This window comes from Hyperolius riggenbachi, chromosome 10 (assembly GCF_040937935.1).
Source record: "Hyperolius riggenbachi isolate aHypRig1 chromosome 10, aHypRig1.pri, whole genome shotgun sequence".
NCBI classification, from domain to species: domain Eukaryota; kingdom Metazoa; phylum Chordata; class Amphibia; order Anura; family Hyperoliidae; genus Hyperolius; species Hyperolius riggenbachi.
In genome coordinates, this window is record NC_090655.1 from 38,312,602 (window position 1) to 38,336,550 (window position 23,949).

The 23,949-nt window shown below is 42.5% G+C and overlaps 1 protein-coding gene across 3 annotated transcripts in view; it reads left to right on the top strand.

Annotated features, from left to right (window-relative positions):
- DNTT (DNA nucleotidylexotransferase) overlaps positions 1–23,949 on the top strand; it is a 614,660-nt gene that overhangs the window by 476,090 nt on the left and 114,621 nt on the right. For all 3 annotated transcript variants that reach the window (XM_068258688.1, XM_068258686.1, XM_068258687.1), the window contains exon 10: positions 9,332–9,415. In XM_068258688.1, the coding sequence (XP_068114789.1) occupies positions 9,332–9,415 (84 nt within the window). The remainder of the gene's footprint in view (positions 1–9,331; positions 9,416–23,949) is intronic.

Below are 23,949 nucleotides of genomic sequence, written 5' to 3' on the forward strand. Positions count from 1 at the left end.
CAAATAAAATACATAGGTTTTAATTATAGTAGCGTGGATTATTTTAAAGCTATGATGGACGAAAACTGAGAAATAATGAATTTTTCCATTTTTTTCTTATTAATCCTGTTAAAATGCATTTATAAAAAAATAATTCTTGGCAAAATGTACCACCCAAAGTAAGCCTAATTAGTGGCGGAAAAAACAAGATATAGATCAATAAATTGTGATAAGTAGTGATAAAGTTATTAGCGAATGAATGGGAGGTGAAAATTGCTCTGAATCTGATGCATAAGGTGAAAAATCCCCGTGGGCTGAAATGGTTAAACAATTAATTGCGCACTTTCTGTAAATCCAATAAACTGAATTTCACTTCTCATATATCACTGTATGTATTTCCTATATGATGTATTTAGCTGACATTTTTTATCATAACAACCAACGATTCATACAGGAGAATTAACAAAGTTGCCCAAACTTTCACATCCCACTGTAGATAGACAGACAGACAGACAGACAGACAGACAGACAGACAGACAGACAGACAGACAGACAGACAGACAGACAGACAGCCAGACAGATAGATAGATAGATGGATAGATGGATAGATAGATAGATAGATAGATAGATGGATAGATGGATAGATGGATAGATGGATAGATGGATAGATGGATAGATGGATAGATGGATAGATGGATAGATGGATAGATGGATAGATGGATAGATGGATAGATGGATAGATAGATAGATGGATGGATGGATACATAGATAGATGGATACATGGATAGATAGATTTTTTTTAAAGTTTTTATAGTTAAACTCATGCCACAACTAGCATTACAACACAAAGCACATAAAGATTTAAGCTCACGCAAATACTTTGTGTACCCAAACAACAAATTCTCTCAAATTAGCCTAAAATTCTCTCAACAGATATTCCTATCCGTAGGCGAATTCTTTATGTCGTTGTTCATAACTTACTCATCATGAAATGAATAATGAGATGAAGAATGTCAAATCACAAGCTAGATTAAAATATGCTTACCCTGTCAAATGTATTGTAGAATAGAAAAATGTTTGTCTCTTCTTAGCTATCTATTTACAGCAGGTGACAAAGGCTATTTTCAGATATCATTTGTCAATTATCATGTCTTTCTTATTCTTATTGTTTTTCTTCTCAAAGTCTTATATTGCTGGAAACATCTATTATTGTTTGGCTTTACTGTTAGTAGTTAATGGTAATTGTTCTCCCCAAAAAGTTCATGATTGTGTGAGATAAATATAGAATTCTGTTAAGCATATTTTATTCTGTTGTTTTTCTAAAATATTAATATGAAAATAACTTAAGGGACCACTATTGCAAAAAAAGTAGGCAGTTAAAATCTGACAGAACCGACAGGTTTTGGGCCAGTTTATCTCCTCATGGGGGTTCTCAGGGTTTTCTTTGTTTTCAACAGCAGTTGCAATGTTGCAATGTCTAACTAACAAAATAGTGTGCAAGTGAGTAGGGAGGCTGGCTGGTATCTTACTATTTTGGCAGTTTAACTGCTGCTCAGGAAATGCTTTTGAAAACCAAGAACACACTGAGAATCCCCTATGAAAAGATGGACTGACCCAAAACCTGTCGGTTCTGTTGAATTTTTACTGCCTACTTTTTTCGCCATAGTGGTCCTTTAAAAAAAGAACCAAATAAAAAAAAAAAGAAGTGCTACAGTTGGTCATCTTTAGCAATGTTATTGCAATATCTGTATTAGGCAAAGAGTTACTGTATTACATTGTGTTTGCTATATTCGAAGTATATAAAGATATTGAGATAGGATTTTTATATTAAGGTATTGAGTTTATATAGGTTTGGAGATGGTTGGTTTAGTTGCATTAAATAGGTTCCAAGTTGTCATTAATTCTAAATCTCTTTCATGTACATATACAGTGCTGATACAGAGTCTGCTAATGGTACTCCTCCAGCCACTGATTGCAGATTGTTGATTGGCTGTTCTTCGTAGAGCAAAGGAACATGCTATTACACATATGGCAGTTCCAAAGCTATGAACAGAGTAGTCAATCGGTGCTCATGAAAGCAATCTGAAAGTGAAAAATAAAATAGCAGATACTTACCTCACTGTTGAGAAGCCTCTAGATAGTCCAGAGGCGTTTAGCTCCTCCTACAGCCCACTGTTCCAGAACTGGATCCTTCTGTATCTTCTGGCAGTGAGCACAGCCATAGACAAGCACATGCACAGTGGACATGTGCTGAAAAGGTCTGCTCATACCCAGTAGAGGGAAGCAATACCCAGTAATTCCTTGGGCCAGGTGTCCAACCCACCACCACACACAAACTGAAAAGGCATTGACTTTATGAATTTTTAAATAAAATGTACCTCAAACGTATTTTTACTTTTTCACCACTAAATGGAACTACAAACCCTAGCCTGGGCTACCAGGAAGTGTTATTTATTTATTTTTTCTACTTTGATTTACTTTCACTATTGTGAATGAATATGGCCCCTGATCGGGGTCTTGTCCATTCATTCCAGGCACTTCAATTGGCTTGGAGAAGACTAGTTTCCCTTCACCAATCACCGCTGGGAATGAGTCACATGTGCGCGTACCCGCTGCAGCAACACTGGGCGCGTAGATGCATCTAGTTTGACATGAGCGGGTTCTATCTAGAAGACTACTGGTTGATTTCAATGTTTATAAACAGCACAATAAAAATATCCTTGATTCATGTTTAATTTGCCTCATCAAGGATCTTTTTTATTGTGCTGCGTCACATTTCATTGTTTATGAACATTGCAATTAAAAACTACGTTTTATATCTGTTTGTTAATACTAAGCCTTCAAACCCTTATTTTTGTTATTTTTCATTGGATTCTGATGTGCCATTAAAAGGGTGGCCTCGATTGTAATTGTACCTGTTTGTTCAGTTGCGAATATTCAGCTTTGTATCTAATAAAAGAATTGTACCTGTTCAAAAATGGACTAGCAAGTTAAGAAGAGTGTGATTATTTTATTTATAGAAAGTAAGCAATGGGAAGCCTCCTCGTGGCGCCCCTGGATAGTGCTAATGTACCATGAACTAATTCCCGCAGGGTGATTGTTTTGCAGTTTTGGTTTTTGACCCTGCATATTTAGGCATGCGAAAGCAAATGCATATTTGCATGAGCAATGTCTCGTGATTAGCCAATAGGCCAAATTTGCAAAGCCAGATTTGTCAGGTTCACTTGGTTGATGCACACATTTCCTCTCTGGTGTAATATACACACGATTACACCTGAAATATATGGCGTTGGAATATTTACAATCATTAAAAATCACTTAAGAAACCATTGCTAATTTTAAGCCATATTTCTTTGTAAACTGCTAAGTTAAGAAGAGTGTGATTATTTTATTGCATGTTCAAATTTTTTTATTTATAGATTTCTTTGTGATCATGTTAAAATTTGTAGTTTACAGACATGGGAGGCAGGAAAATTGGGCACATATGAGAAGTGGACAAACTGGGGGGCGCCATTCACTCTAATGATAAATATCTGGTACAGGCACAAAACGGAACAATTTGGGCTCAAGGCGCCGTTCCCATTAAGCTGAAATGTTTTGTTTTCAGAATTAGTGGTTTGAAAAATATTGTTATGAAATACGTTTTGACATTTGATTTTTTGTAAATTATTGTTTTAACTTTTCAACATTTTGATATGCTTTTTTTAAATCATTTTTTACATTCCTTATGAGAGTTATAATTTCATGGGGTTTTAGGGTTAGGTACCACCAGGGGGTTAGTGTTAGGCATCAGTAGAGGGAGGGTTCTGGGTTCTGTGTGTAGAGTTATGTTTAGTAGTATTAAAATATTGTTAATATTTTTTGGCTACATGTAAGACATACACATGATTACACCTGAAATATATGGCTTTGGAATACTTAATCGTTAAAAATCATTTTAGAAACAATTGCTAATTTTAAACCATATTTCTTTGTAAACTGATATGTTAGTACTCCTTACCGAAAAAGAATGATTTCAGCTTCATCCTGCGCCCGTTTTTCACAGCACCTCTATTTCTTGCGCGCCAAAGATGGTATTACAATCTTTGCCTATGGTTTCAATCCACTGAGACACGTTCAGTAAAAGTGTCTTGTTCAGTCATTTACTTTATACCGCCCCTCTGGCCCAATGCTGTCTCCCCTTGTGTCCCCCCCCCGCCCCCAGTACCCAGTGCACTATACTTTACTTGGCCGTGTTCGCCGCTGGCTCCAGGCTCTGCCACTATCCACATACATGCGCCCCACAAGTTGCTGGCGTATACCTGGGCGCGCTCATGTCATTTGCCTGTCCCAATGTAGCTCGCTGTTACCGCCATGCACCCAACCGACCACGCCGGCCCGACATCTTGCAGCATGTCCGATCAACATGCTTGGCCCGAAATTAATCGCATCATCAATTGGGCATGCACTTGCCAGCATCAATTTTCACCCGATTATATAATAATTATCGAATCAGATGGTCGATCGGCCACCAAGTCGCTAGATGTATGGGTACCTTAAGGCTTTGTGAATTGAGCCCAACGTGGCCAGCATGCCTCGTTCTGTATCTAGTGACCAGAGTTCCATGATGAAGCTCTCCTCTTCTATTACTTCTACCCCAGACTCTTGACCTATCCAAACTAAAACCGCTGAGGCTGTAGCTACCGGCAGCGCCTACATGGGTCAGTTTACGGCAAACAACTTTTCCTGACTGATAACTGTGGAAACTTTACATGAATAACAACATGCTTATAACTATGTTCTATTCCACTTAGAGACGTCTGTTATCTTAAGCTGAAAAGCTCGACATAACGACATTTGCTCTTATTATGCATGCACAGATTTCCTATTTGTATAGAAACAAGAAAAGCTGTATTTTCTCAAGCAGAAACAGCATGCTTCATGATAATACGCTTTTATTCTAATCCATACAGGGGAAAACACATTAAATAGATATGAGGAAGGATTAAAATGCATGCAGTAGCTGCCGCTCCCCTGAAATTGCTGCTCTTTAATGTTCTAAATTAAGAGAGAAGAGGCGCCTGGTCCTGTCAAGTGATAATCCTGGCAGGCCAATTATTTTTAATACTGAACTGAAATAGTTTTATCATCTCACCTGGTATTTTTAATCAGCCTTTAGCTAACGCTCTATAATATCAGGCTCATTCCTGGGATAGCAGGGAAAGCTGTAATGTGCATCCCTACCCTAACGCACGCCCACCAATCACAGCAGAGCATCTGCCTGCTCTGTCTGATTATAGGGAGGGTTTCGGCAGATTATGGCTAAATATGCTTTCTGCTGCAATACAGTGTCCTTCCTGTTCTCTCTACTGGTTAAAGGTGACATGTGACATATGATAGACGTGCATGTACAGTGCCTAGCACTACACAAATAACTATGCTGTGTTCCTTTTTTCATTATCTCCCGGAAAGAGTTAAACATCAAGTATAAGTGGCAGTTCCTGTCTGAGTCAGGACTGGGTCAGACTACAGTGTGACCCTCACTGATAAGAAATTACAACTATAAAACACTTTCCTAGCAGAAAATGGCTTCTGAGAGCAGGAAAAAAATTAGCTCTGGCATAGTTCAATGAATGAGACAGGGTAATTGAACTAAAAAATAAAACAGTAAAAAGTAGATTTAAATATAAAATAAAACTATGGAATATCTTAAAAAGTCATTTTTAGGAGAAGAAGATACAATTGTTTATTTCATTTGTTTATTTTCACCTCGGGTGTCCTTTAAGGACTCTCCCTCTGACATGAGAGACCTAGGTTTGAATCTCGGCTCTTCCTGTTCAGTAAGCCAGTCCCTCTTCAGTGAGGAGACCTTGGGCAAGACAACCCTAACACTGCTAATGCCTATAGAGTGCGCCCTAGTGGCTGCAGCTCTGGTGCTTTGAGTCCGCCAGGAGAAAAGCACAATATAAATGTTCTGTGTCTCGGAGTGTGACCAGAGCAGTCTTTAGTCCACATAGCGGTTAAAGAGCGGCAGCTACTTTAACCTAAGATTGAACCTAATTCCAATCAATAGCCGATAGTAATGAGCTCACGAGTAGTCTGTGATTAAAATGAGGCTTAATAGCTTCATGTGCAGCCGGGAGAGAGGGGGTTACTTACCCATAAGTCTGTGGTCCTCTATGCATTCCAAACGCCGCGCAAGACTCACTATGCACACTTCTTCCTTCAAGCCAGAAGGAGGAAGTGCGGGCAGAGCGAGTCTTGGCGTCCAATAGGATGCATGCAAGATGTTTGGAAGGCATAGAGGGCCGCAGACTTATGGGTAAGTAACCCCCTCTCTCCCAGCCGCACACCTGAAGCAATTAAGCCTTATTCTAATTACGGATTCGAGTAGCTCACTACTGAGCTCATCACTAGCAGTGCTGGTCGTAATGGAAAAATCTACGCTTACCGAACATTACGCGTAATTCTTTGCTATTACGCATTACGCAATTACGGTGACGACGTAGGAAATTATCTACGGTTCATCACTGTAATTACGCATTAACTTACGCAGTTACGCGTAAGGATACCGAAATGTAGGCGCTTACGCTACGATGTTACGCGTAGTGCCGTAATACCCATTAATGCGTACTTTTTGACGCATATGGACGATGTGTACGCAATAGCCGTCAATGTGACAGCTATTGCGTACACATCATTCGTATGCGTCAAAACGTACGATTATATACTGAAGGGCGGGAGAAGATACTATTGGTTGCTTAGGATGTTGACTGATTGGCTACTCTTAGAAAAGGGGAGTTTTTACGTTAGTAATTACGCGTAAAATTGCGCGTAAGTCTTCGTAAAATTACTCATACCTAGCAATTACGGTAGACAGCGTAATTACGATACCACTTTACTGCTTACGTGTAAATAATTACGCGTAAGACCGTAAGTTACGCGTAAATTTGCATTGAATTACGATGCGTAATTACGCTCATGCGTAATTTCGGCCCAGCACTGATCACTAGTAGCCGATATCCCTTTCCCTGTGAGAAATCTTTACTTTTCTCAAATAGTGCATTGGGGGATCTGTATGACTGATATCGTGGTGAAAACCCTCCCACAGTGTGATGTCATGACCAAGGTCCTGACAGTTTTCTGTCTGTGAACCTCATTGCATTGTGGGAAATAACGGCTTTTAACAAACTGCCAGGCAAGCAATATCTCCCTCTGTCATATATCTCTCAGTAACCAACATTCCGCACAGATCACCTGGCAGAACTAAAGATGCCAGTGATACATTTCAGGAAATAAATCAGGGAAAGGAAATATTTTGTTATGGGCAAACAATGACCAAATACTCTATAAATTAGTATTGTAAAAACAATAAGCAATTTTATTCATTTAGTTATTTTTACCACACTTCCTCTTTAACCTCTTGAGGACAACAGGTTTATACCCTCCCCAGTGGCTGGATGGTGTAATGGTGAAGGGCTCTGCCTCTGACACAGTTCAGTAAGCTGTTCAGTAAGCCTGCCTGCACCTATTCAGTAGAAGACCTTGGGTAAGACTCACTAACAATGCTACTGCGTATAGAGTGCCCCCTAGTGGCTGCAGCTCTGGTGCTTTGAGTCTGCCAGGAGAAAATGTTGATATAAATGTTCTGTGTCTTGTGTCTAGTGACCAGGCCATTTTTCACAATTCGACAATTCACAACTGTAACACATTATTGCTCGGTCATATAACTTAGCATCCAAATGAATGTTACCTCATTTTCTTCTCACAAATAGAGCTTTATTTTGGAGGTACTTGATTGCTGCTGCTAGTTTTAGTTTTTTGTTTTTTTTTAATATGAATGAAAAAAGACCAAAAAAGCAAAAAACAAAACAGATAAGTTAATTGGTTTCCCATTTAGTATGTGTCTGAAGACTCTCAGCTAATGAATACACAATGAGCACAATGAGCAAGAGAAGGGAGGGGGGAAAACAAAAGTCAGGGAGGATATGATGTCAGCATTAGCTTGGCAAGATGGCCACTGCCTAGAATAGGATTTTCTGCTTTTCCTTTATAAAATTCACAGGAATCATTACATGGATAGCACAACACATCTGTTATGTAAGTAGAAGTAGTATTTATCAACTTATATGTGTTTTTTATTTCTAGGTTAGCATGGGTGTCGCTTGTTCTTTAATACACAGGCGCAGTAGGAGAAAACTCCTGACGAGAGAAGCTCCCTCAGTGCTCTTGGCGAGGGGAATCCAAAGAAGGTTGCGCGCAGGCGCATTGGCCAGCAACTTCGCTGTAACAAAACTAAACCATGGCGGGGAACCAGGGGATCGTTCACAGACGGCGCAGGCACAGTGAGGCTGCAGGCCCCAGATAACACATTTTTTGGGGGGGGATATTACAGGTTTCCTTTAAAGAGAATCTGTATTGTTAAAATCACACAAAAGTAAACATACCAGTGCGTTAGGGGACATCTCCTATTACCCTCTGTCACAACTTCGCCGCTCCCCGCCGCATTAAAAGTGGTTAAAAACAGTTTTAAAAAGTTTGTTTATAAACAAACAAAATGGCCACCAAAACAGGAAGTAGGTTGATGTACAGTATGTCCACACATAGAAAATACATCCATACACAAGCAGGCTGTATACAGCCTTCCTTTTGAATCTCAAGAGATCATTTGTGTGTTTCTTTCCCCTTGCATCTCTCATGCACTGAAGTTTCAGGCTGCTCTTTTCTTCCTGCAAACAGCTTTGCCCTTGTCTGTAATTCCTCACTATGTGAAAGCCCAGCCAGCTCAGAGGACGATTTATCCAGCTTGTAAAAGATAAGAGAGAAGAGAGAAGCTGCTCTAATCTAAATAATACACAGGCAGTGTGCATAAAGGGGCCTGGAAGGGGGAGTTCATAGCAGAACCACAACACTGAAGAACTTGGCAGCCTTCCAGACACAGGCTGACAAGTCTGACAAGAGAGAGATAAGTTGATTTATTACAGAGACTGTGATAGTACAAAGTGCTGCAGTAAGCCAGAACACATTAGAATAGCTTTTGGAACTTGTAGGATGATAAAAAACAGGATGCAATTTTTGTTACGGAGTCTCTTTAAGCTTGAATTAGTAAAACAAAAACCTTTTGGATCATTGGAAGGCAGCTTTATCTGTAGTCCCAACTCCACACTTTAGTAGCACAGCAAGTAGAGAAATTTAGTTCACTTATCCAAACTAACCATTCACTTATTCCCAATAGTCAAACTGATTTTGTGATGGGTTGCCTTTATCACTAAATTTTGGCTTACAAGAACAAGTCTAATCTTTGCAGATCTTATTGTCGACAACACATAACCCAGGAAGAAAACATGACCTTGTTTTCCATTTTCTTTCACAGCAATTTGAAAGAGATCTGCGAAGATACGCATCCCATGAAAAGAAGATGATGCTTGATAACCATGCTTTGTACGATAAAACAAAGGTACTGTACCACTATTATTTACCACAAAGTCTGTGAACACTTTGTAATAAAGCAACTGCCAGACACGAGTATAGTTTGCCAGTGTAAGTGATGCAGTAATTCACACCAGCATACACTGGTAAAATCAGTTAGATCAAAGGGAAATCCACTTATACAATTGCCATAAACATAGATGGTACTCATTTTTTCGTGTTAAACCATGGCAACACTGTTTGGAGTACAGACAGTCCATTAACCTCCCTATCACATCCGCCGTTGTGTCCCTCTGATGACGCTGCGTGTACCAACTGGAGTCTGGTGCAAGCAGTGTCATCACTAGAGATGTCGCGAACCTCCGATTTTTGGTTTCGCGAACTCCATTCGCGAACTTCCGCCGAAGGTTCGGTTCGCCGAAAAGTTCGCAAACCGCAATAGACTTCAATGGGGATGCGACTTTTGAAAAATAGAAAAAATGATGCTGCCCACAAAAGTGATGGAAAAGATGTTTCAATGGGTCTAACACCTGGAGGGGGGCATGGCGGAGGGGGATTCATGTCCAAAGTCCCGGGGAAAAATCTGGATATGACGCAAAGCAGCGTTTTAAGGGCAGAAATGACATTGAATGCTAAATTGCAGGCCTAACGTGCTTTAAAACCTCTTGCATGTGTATACATCAATCAGGGAGTGTAATTAGAGTTCTGTTTCACACTGACACAACAAACTCACTGTGTAACGCACCGCAAACAGCTGTTTGCGTAGTGACGGCCATGCTGGACTGGTGCGCACCATGGCGAGAGTGTAGGCCGTGGCGGTTTTCAAGCCCATATGGTCGCCGGGCTGTGGTAGCTCAATGATTGAACAACAGTGACTGTCCAGCTGATCAAATTTGGTCTGTCCACAATGAAGCGACGACCATATTATCTTCTTGTATGTAGGTAGGCATAGGTAGGTGTCCCAGTAGTTAGCTAGGCATAGGTAGGAGTCCCAGTATAGGTAGGTAGGCATAGGTAGGAGTCTCAGTATAGGTAGGTAGGCATAGGTAGGTGTCACAGTAATTAGCTAGGCATAGGTAGGAGACCCAGTATAGGTAGGTAGGCATAGGTAGGTTTCCCAGTAGTTAGCTAGGCATAGGTAGGAGACCCAGTATAGGTAGGTGTCCCAGTAGTTAGCTAGGCATAGGTAGGAGACCCAGTATAGGTAGGTAGGCATAGGTAGGTCCCCTAGTAGAGGTAGGTAGGTAGGTGTCCCCGTAGTAAGGTATTCATAGGTAGGTGTGCCAGTATAGATATTTAGGAAGGGCCTGGCTGGCACAGTAATAACAATTACCAAGGTCCAGCTGCAACAGATAGGGCTGTATAATTCAGTGAGCAACACACACAAAAAAAAAAACACATCAGGAAAACATTAGAGCTTTCAAAAGAGCTGTTGAGGGGTGCTATTTTAGCAATAACAATCAGCCAGGAGCAAGCCAAGAGCCTAACTAATCTCTCCCTAGGAGAACAAGTCTGCAGCAGCTGTCCCTAGTCTGTCTCTAGCAGGCACACGAGTGGGTGTAATGGCCGGCAAACCTGCCTTATATAGGGGGGTGGGGCTCCAGGGCTTAGTGTAGCCTGAATGGCTACAATGTGCCTGCTGACTGTGATGCAGAGGGTCAAAGTTGACCCTCATAGTGCATTATGGGGCGAATCGAACTTCAGCAAAAGTTCGCTTGGTCCAGGCGAACGCAAACCCCCAAAGTTCGCCTGGAACCGTTCGCCGGCGAACCGTTCGCTTCATCTCTAGTCATCACATCACGTGGCAAATTCAAATTTTTGTAATGAATTTATTACAAACATCTATATTGGATACAATATATAAAATTCTAAGTGTAAAAATAAAAAGAAAGAAAAAGCTATGGGCAACACTACTGCCCATAGCAGCAAATAAAAAAGTAAAAAACAAAAAAAAATGAAAATAAGTGTTTTTAATTAATATTGTATGCATGCTTGCGGACAGCTTGCAAGACCGCAACATGCAAGCAGTCCACAAAAATGCTTACAATATAAAGAAATGCTTAAAAAATAATTGTATCACTTTTGGTACAAAAATCACAGGGAAGTTAGACACCAGGGAAGCATGAGTACTAGTAGCGGGGGGAGGAGCACTTTTCCATTGCAAAGTGCAGAAAAGTTACTCTAAATTGAAGATAGAAAATTATCTCCTAGGAGAAAACTCAGGACAAAAAGTTAATTGCATCTGGGCCCCGTAGCAATATTCAGTTTGCTTTTTTTTCCAAAGTTTTTTTTCCTAAGTAATATTTTCACAACTTGAACTCTCTCTCATATTTTCTAGCTTGTTGATGCCTTAAAGATTTAATTATGCTAGTGGGGCACAGAGGCTGGTTGTGCACACTAACACCAGCCTCTGTTGCCCCATGGTGTGCCTCCAAGACCCCCCTGTGCGCCGCTATAACCCCCGCAGTGCTGGCGACACACAGCGTGTCGCCAGCACAATGTTTACCTCTGCCTGTCTGTTAGCGCCGCTCCCCCGCCTCCTCCGTATCGGCGCTACCCGCCCACGTCCCTTCCCTCCAATCAGCGGGAGGGAAGGGACGCGGGCAGGTAGCGCCGATACGGCTGTGTGTCGCTAGCACTGCGGGGGGTTTAGCGGCGCGCAGGGGGTCTTGGAGACACACCATGGGGCAACAGAGGCTGGTGTTAGTGTGCACAACCAGCCTCTGTGCCCCACTAGCATAAGTAAATCCCACCTCGGGTTCTCTTTAAAGGGTATTGTATTGATAATGTGTGAACATATCACATAAGGATCATAATGTTTCAATCAATGGACCAAATGCAATTAACTTTTTCTTCTAAGTTATCTCCTAGGAGATCATTTTCAAATTCTCTTTAAATTAACTTTTAAGCATTTTACAATTGAAAAAGTTAGTAAAAGTTGGTGAAAAAATATTATCAAATTTTTATTTTATTTTGTTTTATGACAAAGTGTAAAAATATCACCTGGGAGAAAACTCAGGAGAAAAAAGTCACTTGCATTTGGCCCAATGAGTTTTCTCACTAAAAGTAGAATTTCCCTTTGACTTGGCCCTAAATCCTTGGCAGCTTGGCAGCTGGTACTTTTGACTTGCTGCACGAGAGTCCCAGGCTTGTGTGGATTTTCTCTTAGCACTTTTCACCTACATCTCAAAAACATAGTATTAGCGATCGGTCAATTGGTGTTTTTCCCGAAATCGTCTCTAGACTGTTAGGGATTATAGTCTATCACTATGCAGGATCGTAACAATGACTTTCGGGACGCATCGACCATAGAGGGACCCAAGGGTTAAGGAGGCCCACCTCTCCCCCATATGAATACGTAGAGTAGTGCAGCAGACCATACATATTTATTTCAGGGCTGACTACTCTTGCCTCCTCTCCTCTTCTTTTTGAGTATAGCCCCCAATTGTGCTGCATTCCTCCATAATGCTTTTGGTGCATGTCACATGACCTGCATCAAGAACCTTACAGAGGAACGATGTTGCAAACTGAATAGCTGCAGAGAAGAGGATAGGAGATGAGGTTAGACGGGGCTGAAGGAGACATGTGTGCTCCATTGTGTTATGTTACACTCTACTTATTGAGAATGGGGTGGGAAAGTGTTATACTGGACAGACTTTTGCTTGGCCAGCAAGTGGATTTCCTCAGCTTTACCACCTCCCAGTCCGACACTGGACTGGACCCATTTGCTATGAGAGGATTAGAATATTGGCCAGAGTTTGCTAAGAGGAAAGAGGCAGATCATTGTCTGAAAATACTTTCTGCAAGGGGTGGGAGAAATGGGTATTGTACTGGCCACACTTGCTATTAAAGTGAACCTCCAGACTAAAAATCGGCTCAGCAGCACTGAAAAGGCCTGGAGTTTCGTTAACAGTTTCACAGCATCAGAACTTTGTTTCTCTTATACAAGCCTCATTTTTAGCTGCACAGAAGAAAACTGCCCGGGCAGTTTTCCCCTTATGCTGTGCAAAGCATGATGGGATTTCTGATGTTGTTGTTCTCGTTCTGCTGTTTTGGTGCAATTTTTTTTTTTTTTTTACATTTTGAATTTGACATTTGAAGCCTAGTGTGTGCAGCTGGGAGGGGTAATCAGGACACAGGACAGTTGGAACCGTGTCTTATGCTCCCTGACACCTCCTTTCAACCAAAAAGATGGCTGCCCCCATGACAAAGATGGCAGCCCCAATGAATCTCAAACATTTGCCTGTTCTTTTAAAACAGGGTGGGTAAAAGATTATATTACCTATCTATTCTAATTAACATAACTAATGTAACTTAATAACAGTATGTTTGTTTAGGCTGAAGTTCCCCTTTAAAGTTATGAGAGGAGTTGTTGGACTGGCTACACTTGCTATGGAAGTTATACAGCCCACATATGTTATATAGGGGAGGTAGGCTATGCTGGCCACACTTGATATTAGCTGGAGGTGGAGGGGGTATAACGCTCACAGTTGTTAAAGATGAGGGGAGAGGAGTTATGCAGTCACGGTTAGTAGAGTAATGTTGACCACACGAATGGCTGCACTTGAGAAAGTAGGGTTATGCTAGCCACAATTCTTGTGATGACTGGTTGCACTTGATGGGGGGTGAATGAGAGGGTTAGGCTGCTCATTAAGGGGAGGGGTTGGTGGTTGCAAGTTAGATTGAGGGGTTCTCAAGGGTTTGTAGTTACATCCTTGTGGCTGTCATTGTGTGTAATACACTACTCATACAGTGCAGTGTATTCATGCAATAGTGTATGACTGTAATGCCATTAGATTGCTTTGAAGGACAGATAATAACATGAATTATTAAAGAGGAACTTCAGCCTAAACAAACATACTGTCATTAAGTTACATTAAAATAGATAGGTGATATAATATCTTACCATGTTTTAAAAGAACAGGCACATGTTTGTTATTTCATGGGGGCAGCCATCTTTTTGATTGAAAGGAGGTGACAGGTAGCATTAGACAGCTGCTAGGCTTCAAATCTCAAATTCAAAATAAAAATAAAATGTCTTCTGTGTATCTAAAAATGAGGCTTGGGTAAGAAAAACAAAGTTCTGATGCTGTGAAACTGTTAAAGAAACACCAAGCCTTTTCAGGGCTGCTGAGTAGATTCTTAGTCCGGAGGGTCACTTTAAGGGCTTGATTCTAACTGTTAGCGCCGCTGTGAAAAGCCTTTAGTGCCCCTTAAGTAGCTCTGCGCGCACTAACGGCCCCGCAGAGCTACTTCGCACACAGCCCTACTCAGTGACCGCACACTGCTGTGCGCCTGTATTAGTGCGCGGTGCGATGATAACGTCGCACCTGCTGCCCCTTAAATGTCACCCAGTGCGACGATAACGGCGCATCGGGTGCCCCCAAAGCATTTCAGGGGCACCCGATGCGCCGTTATCGTTGCACTGGGTGACGTTTAAGGCAGCGTCGCACCGCGCACTAATACAGACGCACCCGCACTGCGCGCTGTGCGCGCAGTGAGCGGGACCGAGAGTGATGTGTGGGCGCAAACTACTTAGTGCCGTGTTTTACGCCCACTAAGTGATAGGGCTCACTAACCGGCTTAGCGCCGGTTAGTGAATCAAGCCGTAAGTGTACTCTGTATAGTGCTTTGGAAGATGTCAGCAGCACTATACTGTATAAATGCATAGTAATCGGTACTAATAATCAGGTGACAATGTTTGTGGTATTTCTTACTTGTGGTAATTATAGTAGAAAATAGAGGTTCTGACTGGTTTGTTTAATATGACAACATTACTTCTTTATTAAACAAAGCAAAACCAGTGGAGCAGATATATTTCCAAGGCTGCTAGTTATGTGCTTTAAAGAGAAACTCTGACCAAGAATTAAACTTTATCCCAATCAGCTGATACCCCCTTTTACATGAGAAATCTATTCCTTTTCACAAACAGACCATCAGGGGGCGCTGTATGACTGATATTGTGGTGAAACCCCTCCCACAAGAAACTCTGAGGATCCTGGCAATCCTGGCAGTTTCCTGTCTGTGAACCTTGTTGAATTGTGGGAAATAGCTGTTTACAGTTGTTTCCAACTGCTAAAAAAGCAAGCAGCAGCTACATCACCTGCCAACAGTAAAAATGTCACCATGTGATAAATGTCAGAATGTGAATCAGGGAGAGGAAAGATTTTACAATGGGCATACACTGACTAAATCATTTATACATAATTATTGTAAAAATGAAGCACTTTTTTATTACATTATTTTCACTCGAGTTCCTCTTTAAGTCATGCAGGTCAGTTGCACAGTTCATTTGAGCTGGTTACTTTTTCCTGCTGTATAGTGAGGTTGCTTGTGGTTACCACCATGCCTCAATGCTTTGTAAGCAAAATCCCATTCAAGGTTGGCTAAGTAGAGATCTCTGAATGCGTTTTCTTAACCTAACAATGATTTCTTTCTCTTCATCGGGAATTCAGGCTTTTCATGGGCATAGGCAGACCAGAACAGTTTGGAAGGTACTGTATTTTTTGGAGTATAGGACTCAATTTTTCTCCCCCAAAAGTGGGGCAGCCACTGCATAACGGCATATAGGAGGACAGAAGAGGGACACAAAGGAGCATAGAGGAGGACAGAGGCAGACACATGGGAGACAGAGTAGGACACAAGAGTTACAAGGGGGCATAAAGTACAAAGTGGGCATAATTCACAAGATGCCTCTTCACCATAGTTAAACAAGATGCATTTTCACCAGGGTCAGTATTTTTTTCCCCCTGGTTTTTGCCTCTAAACCTAGGTGCGTCTTATGGCCAGGATCGTCTTATAGTTCGAAGAATATGGTAATTAGTACAACTCTGTAAATTGAGTGGCTAACAACTTTTTGTTGCCTCCTCCCTTCTATCCCGTAAGTAACAGAAAGATGTACAGTAGATGGAAAACAGAACTACGCCCTTCAAAGATTTAATGTTTTGTTGCTTCATAGCCTGAGGTAAATACAAAAAGGTTTTGGATCAGCACCCATCCAACATAGAGAGAAACGTGTGCCCAAGCTTATGGCGTTCCACACCACTGGAGCCGTCAATTCAGTAAGTCCACATGGAGCAGACCGCTGTTTCGAGCCATAGGGCTCTTTATCAAGTTGTATTGCAGTTGTTTTGACAACTTGATAAAGAGCCCTATGGCTCGAAACAGCGGTCTGTCGTTGTAATATCACTGCTGATTTTAATCCATGTGATCAATAAAGAGATTACTTTTTTCATCACTGGTGCCTGCTCCATGTGGACTTACTGAGTTGCTTCATAGCCTGAAATGATGAAGACACCTACATTAAAAAAAAAATCCAGCTTTATTTACTCACTGCCACTTATGACAGTCAAGCTAAAGATATAATTGCTTCAGGCCCCTTTTACACTTGCCTTGCAAGTGTGCATTGCGTTACCAAAAAAGGTATCCAAAAACACTGGACATTGCGTTTCATGGGAATCTACCCGCTTCCTCAGGTCAATAAAAGAATGTCTCAAGGTAAGAGTTTATTTTAGCATATGGTTCATGCATAATGCTTTACATACACAATGTATTGCTGATCAAAATATAGATCACATAAAATAACAGGTAAGCAAGCAGATAACTAGTGCAATGTTTGCGCATTCTCCATTATCTCCTCACCCACCATGGAAAAGAAAACATCCTAAAGCATAAGAATGGCTATAGGAGGTGATTAACCTACAGAAGAATGTCTATAGCGCAGCAACAATAGAGTAATAACAAACAGGAAGAAGACATTTGGGGCCGATTTCTCCTACTGACTTGGTCTGAAATATTTATTATTTAGAGTGCCAACGTAAGTACAGAGCAGTTACTGCAGCAAAAAGATCTACCGCTGCTTTTCAAACAGCTGGAGGTGATGTCAACCAGCAGCTGAGTGGCAAAGCAGCAACCATCGGACAGCAGTGATCCTGTCCAGCTTTCACTATTAATTCTCGCTTTATAGATAGGACAAGGCAAAGGAGACTAATAAAACAGCAGGAAGACAAAGATAAGTGCCCATCACTGGTGTGACCCTGCTTATAATTGGGGCTCTAACTATACTAAATGGATTGAGCGTCACACGTCCATAGATGCAGGACTATTATTATTCATATACATGGCCAAAACGCTGATTATACACACAAGCCCTAAGTACTCACAAGCTCCTTATACTGAGTATAGTAACTCAATCGCAATACCATTAGTGGAAATTAGTTTGAAACGTGAGCGCAACACGATTGTGATCACGTTTCATAGTGGAAAAGAGCTCTTAGTGCTTCAGAAAACAGGACTTTATTCGACCCAGTGTCCAATAGCTCAGAGAAGCTCTTTTGCATAGATAATAACTGAAGTTTTTCAACCCTTTCTGTACTGGAAAACAATAGGAGACTCATATCTTTGCTACTGATGTTCTATTTCTTAGCTGTACTACACATACAATTTATTATCCCATAAGTCTATTTTTGCTTCAGATTTGCTTTAAAATGCAGTAAAACTGATATTAGAGCACATAAGTACAGCATAATCTTCAAAATTTCCACTACATTATATAGATAAGACTCTGATAAATTAATAAAATAATAAATAGGTCTAAACTGAATGTACTTTTGCAATACAGTGAACATTAAAATTCTCCAAACTGGGAATAGGAGTTGCACCCTCGAGAGCTTTATCAATGGCTATATTTAGTTTTACAATACAATAATGCCCTGAATATTGATGCTATCTGTCTAGCATATGCGGGAATACATGATATGTGTACGGCTGTGTGCCCTAATTGCATTTCTGTGTTTCATTTGTGTGTGGGGATATATTATTATTGTTATGTCTGTGTGTGCATGTGATACATTTATTATTACTATTGATAGCGCCACTATTTTCTGTAGCGCTGCACAATCTAATTACAAGACATTAAGGGCATGATTCACAAAGCGGTGCTAACCTACTTAGCACGTCTAATGTCTTTAGGTGCTCTAACTAGGGTGCTAAGTAGGTTAGCACCGGTTTTCTCAATCACATCGCGCGCATAAGTCCCATAGGCTTTAATGGGCACTTTGTGCGGAGCGCCCTGCGCTCTGTGCAGTGCGCGCGTAAAGTTTTACGCACGAAAAGCTCGTTTAGACGTGCTAAGGGGGTTTTCACAAGCGTGCTAACAGTTAGCACCGCTTTGTGAATCAAGCCCTAAGCCTGATGCACAAAGCAGCAGTAAATTTGCAGTGCACAGATAGTACAAAGCAATTTTACCAAACAGGCAATGCGTTTTGCAGGTATTCACCCGCTTCCACTGGAAATAAAGGTAGCAAATTATCTGAGCTCAAAGCCAAAAACAAACATGACATTTTTGGCTGTGATCTCTGATATGTTGCTCGTTTTATTGCCTGAGGAAGCGGGTGACTACCATTGAAATGCCTGTTGATTTAATGATTAAGTTGTATTTGTGCTGAATCTCAACTTTTTGGAGAGGTAAGTCCACTAATACCTCCCTTTTTTAAACAGTTTTTAGCATATTTTATTCTACTTTGGCGCATCTGTTCCAGCCTTTTAGTTAACTGACAAGTAGTGGACAGTGTGCAGGGCCGGCGCTACCATAGAGGCAAAGGGGGCAATTGCCCCAGGGCCCCAGAGCCAGTAGGGGCCCCCAAGGTGTCCTCCCTACTTAACTTTTGCTCTCTCTGGCTCCTGCAGTGTCTTTGGAAGAGTAGTAGTGCTGGCACCTAATGCCGCTTTTTAGTCGGTGGAGTAATTTGAGGAGCCTCTCTGGTTAATTTTGCCCCAGGGCCCCATTGTTTCTAGAGCCGGCCCTGACAGTGTGAGCAGTGGGGTGCTGCCCGTCTCCTGCATGCACAACTGAGCTCTGTGGCAGCCACTCCTAGGCTTGTCATAAGGCACTTGTGAAACTGCATTGAGTGTCCACCGCTGACACGTGTGGCTTTAAACACTGACATTCGGCTGCATTCAGTTGCAAGTGGATGACGTGTGTTGGCGGGTAGAACTGTGTGTCTGTCTAAATGAGGCCATACGCTGGTCAATGTTTTGAATCGATATCCGGCTGATTCCATCATTTGATCAATCCCAATTGATTGCTTTTTTTTAATTAAATCGATCAATTCAGTCGGTCGCACCAAATGAAAAAAAAATCACTTGATTGGCAGTAGATTGGGAGCGGGTCTTTAGGTGCACTTGACTTTGTAAAGGGTGACGTATGCGATGAAACTTACTCTCACCTGTCCACTTGCGTTTTCTCCCTTGTCTTCTCTCCAAGACACAGAACACTTATATTACACTTTTCTCCTGGCGGATATAAAGCGCTTGAGCTGCAGCCACTAAGTCGTGCTCAGTAGGCAGTAGCAGTGTTAGAGAGTCTAGCCTATGGACTCTTTGCTGAATAGGTGCTTGCTTCCTGAACAGGAAGAGCCAAAATTCGAACCAAGGTCACTTTTGTTAGCGGCAGAGCTCTTAGCCATACACTGTCCAGCCACTCCACCAACAGGCACTCCTTCCTGTCTCATCTCTCCCGGGGTGACTGTGTCGCGTCACAAATGCTATAGGCCCAACACTAGCAACCTCTAGTGGTAACATAAGGTACATGTCACAGTGCTCCTGGTATATGGCCTCTACTTTTCACCATTGGACGCAGGGCACCCGAGAGAAAAGACAAATGGAGAAGGTCCTGGTAGTGGAGAGAAGACACCCGCTGGTGGACAGATGAGTGTAAGCTCTGCTGCTCCCACACTCTATGCCTGCAGGCAGTAGCATATCTACAATTCATGGAGTCCCCTAACATAACTTTGACGCACCCCTCCAATACTCCCATACCCTTCTCTTGCCTTCTCTTGCCTCCCCTGGGTGCCCTTTACGGCCTTCTGACCCATCTCACTTGTTTAATGGCAAACAAGTTAGACCATCATGATCTTCACACCCATAACAAGTGTAGCCAAACACCTGATCTGAAGTATAGTCCCCTGTATCAGTGGAATGGACTGTTAGTAGTAGATGGGCCCCCCCACAGCTATGGGCTTTAGTTACGTCCCTGCCTGGGGGGAGGTGACTGGGAGACACTGAGAGACACATGCTGAAATTTATTGGAAATCTGTGTACAGTGTGTAGTGGGAATCAATGAGCTAAATCCCTCTCTCGATCTGTTGACTAAATTGATCAGTGTGGCCAGCTTAGGGTACACCCATTAAAGCGGACCTAAACCAAACGTTTTTTTAAGCAGATATAAGGAGGGAGTCTGTTGGTGCATACGCCTCAGACTGTTTAGACTAGTTTGTAAGTTATCTAACCTTTCTAGTGAGCACTTTTTAATTTGCGAGGCTGTTTTGATTAAAAAACCACGCACTACAGCCTTGTGGCCATCCATAAAGTTACGGGTGATATTTGGTTTACGTCGTTTATGTTGAAGTATTCTGTTAAGTGCTCAGCAATTGCAGCTCGGGTTGTTTGGTTTATAACTAAAGATTCGTTTAGACGCCACCATGATCGAGAGGTCTTGTTAGTGTCAAGACTCAGGTTCAGCAGCAATATGTCATGATCAGATAGTGGAGTAGGGATATGTCTCAAAAATCGAACGCTAGGGACCACAGAAGAGGTGACCAGGACGTGATCTATTTTCGCATATGTATGATGTACATCAGAGAAGTGAGTATAACTTTTCTTATCTCCATAGAGCTCTCTCCAAACATCTGTCAGGAAGTTATTCTCTAGCATCATCTGAAGGGATTCCCTTTGTGACTTAGTAAGTTTGTCTGGAGTGGGCTTAGATTTATCTAGTGCATCATTTAAGGTCAAATTGAAGTCACCACACCATACAAACATAGTGTTTGGACCAATATCGAGGGTTTCCTGGATGTCGCTAAAGGTCTTAAAAGCTCTGTCTGGAGGAGCATAGTAATTTATTAAGTATAGGGTCTTGTCCTCAAGCAAACCTTTTAAGATAAGATAACAACCATCTGGGTCGGCCTCTACCTGATTGACCGTCAGGGGTAGGGTATTTTTGATTAAAATCATGACTCCTCTGTGTTTTTTGGAAGCATGAGCATGATAGATCGTATTATATAGCTTATGAAAGTATTTAGGGCATGAGCTGGCAGTAAAATGGGTCTCCTGGAGACAAATGATATCAGGCTGATGTCGCAGCAGGGCTACAAAGGTTTTCCTCCTCTTAGCAGGTGAATTGAGGCCTCTTATGTTAAATGAGATCAATTTTAAGGATTCCATAACAAGTGGTTAACAGGACATTGCGGAGGCACACTTAACGGTTCACACATGACACGGGTGTAATAAACGAAATAAACATATCCACAGCAGATTAACTGTAAATGAACAATTAAAGAATAACAATCATTCATGTCCTTGAGGACAATGGCAGTGTAGGGGGAAGCAATCAAGGTACCTCCCTCCAAGACTGCCATCTGTGGGGGACAACATTGCAAGCCCGCGCGGGGGAACGACTCATATGCTTGTGGCAAACTAGTTAGAGAACATTTAGCCATAAGAGTGAGATCTTAACTTGTGAATGTTATAGTGTGGGCGTTGCTGCTCTAACCAAGTGAGTTGAAATAGGGGTCTACCATTGTGGTCTACTACAGGACATTTCTTCCCGGGGGGCTAGGGAGTGGGATAGATATATTAGGGAGGACCTGCTGGGTGCTAAGGTGTGTTTCACAATCCTATGAACGTTGTGTGGGGTAACTAGGGGCCCAAGCATAAGTCTTGTCAAATGATGTCTAAACAGGCGGGGCAAGTATATGATCATATGTGCATAATCTTATAAGGAAAGCATATATAACAGTAAAACATGGTGTACAGCACTTGGCAGTAGTTACGCATTTGTAGTCTAGGTTTGAAGCCTTCATAGAGTGGAGCTGCACCAGTGGTAGGCACAAGGCATGGCCTTCTATACCAGAGTTATTCTTAGGTTTTTGCATGAGTCATAGGATTAGTGCCCCACAACACATAGTAAGTTTTAGAGCGGGCAAAGTTGACTGACAGCACAGGGCGCGGCCCTCTATGCATTGCCATACAGTTCCATGTTATGCATAAAACCCAGGACAAGAACGTTTTTAGATCATTGGCTAAGGCCCAGAGCATGCACATGTTTCTTGTTGTAGAAATAAATTGAGGTGGTAAAATGCCTGTAATAAGTGCGCAGTCAGGACGGGAAGTTCTTTCCGTGTACAGGGTGCGGAAGAATAGCATGTACGCCATAGAAAGAGTTCAGTTTGCCTTGTCTTCATGGCATGCATTGCATCCTTCTAGGAAGACGTGTTAAGCGATAAGAACAAGCGTTTTCACAGTGGTAGAGCTTGTATGTCACAAGTAATAAGTTCTCCTTCGTAAGTAACATAAGCCCACAAGCATGTTTACAAGATTATTAAAGTGGCATAGGAGCAGAAGAGGAGACAGTTTGGCAATAAGATAAAATAATACTTATCTAAGGGAGGATGAAGGCGAGGATGTCGACCTTCTACCGACTGATTGCCACACTCTTTCCGGCCGCTGCGGCCCAGGGATGGGTGCTGATGATGAAGCAGCAGTGCTGATTTGTATGCCTGCGGCCTCCAGGGTTCTTTTACCTTCTTCTGGAGAGGTGATCTTGCAACTGTTTCCTTGTAGGGTGAATTGTAAGGAACACGGAAAGCCCCACTTACAGGGCAGTTTCTAGGCTAAATTTCACCCAGTTCGGGAGTCAAAAAATGCGCCCCCCCCCACCACCCCAAATCAAAGCTGCTAAGTGAAATCATGTCAAAAGGCTTCTTGAAACCAACTCACCATTTTTATTTATTTTTTACTCTGCGTCTGACTACCTGCCCAGGGAAAAAAGAGCGACCCCTCCGCCCCCTAGCCAGGGAGTCACAGTATGGTGGTCTGACCACCTGCCCAGGGAAAAAAGAGCACCCCCCCTCCCCCCTAGCCAGGGAGTCACAGTCAGACCATGGTGGTCTGACCGTCAGACCACCATGGTCTGACTTTGATTCCCTGGCTGTGGGTGGTAGGGGGGGTGCTCTTTTTGCCCTGGGCTGGTGGTCAGAGCCCACCATGGTCTGACTGTGACTCCCTGGCTGGGGATGGGGGTGTACTCTTTTTGCCCTGGGCTGGTTGGTGGTCAGACTCTGACCACCAGCCCAGGGCAAAAAAAAGCGCCCCCCTACCCCCAGCCAGGGAGTCACACTGTTAGACCATCACCATGGGGGGCTCTGACCACCAGCCCAGGGCAAAAAGAACGGAGGTGCTAGCGGGCAGCGGCAGCAAGGGCCAAGGCACACACTAGCAGCAGTGGCCAAAAAGACTCCACCTTCTGGGGCTGGGCTCCGCCGCACACTGCTGTTGCACAGTAGGAGGAAACGTCCGTGACAGGATCGATGTCATCGCACTGCCGCTCCTGTCACGCTGACGCTCCTGTCACGTGCCGTCAACCCTCAGGAGCGCCCAAAAGGATCTAGTAAGCCGATGATCGCGCTGGTGCACAGCTCCTCCTGCCTCTCGCACTGCGTCCGCGCGTCACCGGCTCCTAGCAGTGACATGACGTCACATCCTTCTGCCTGACGTAGGGTGACC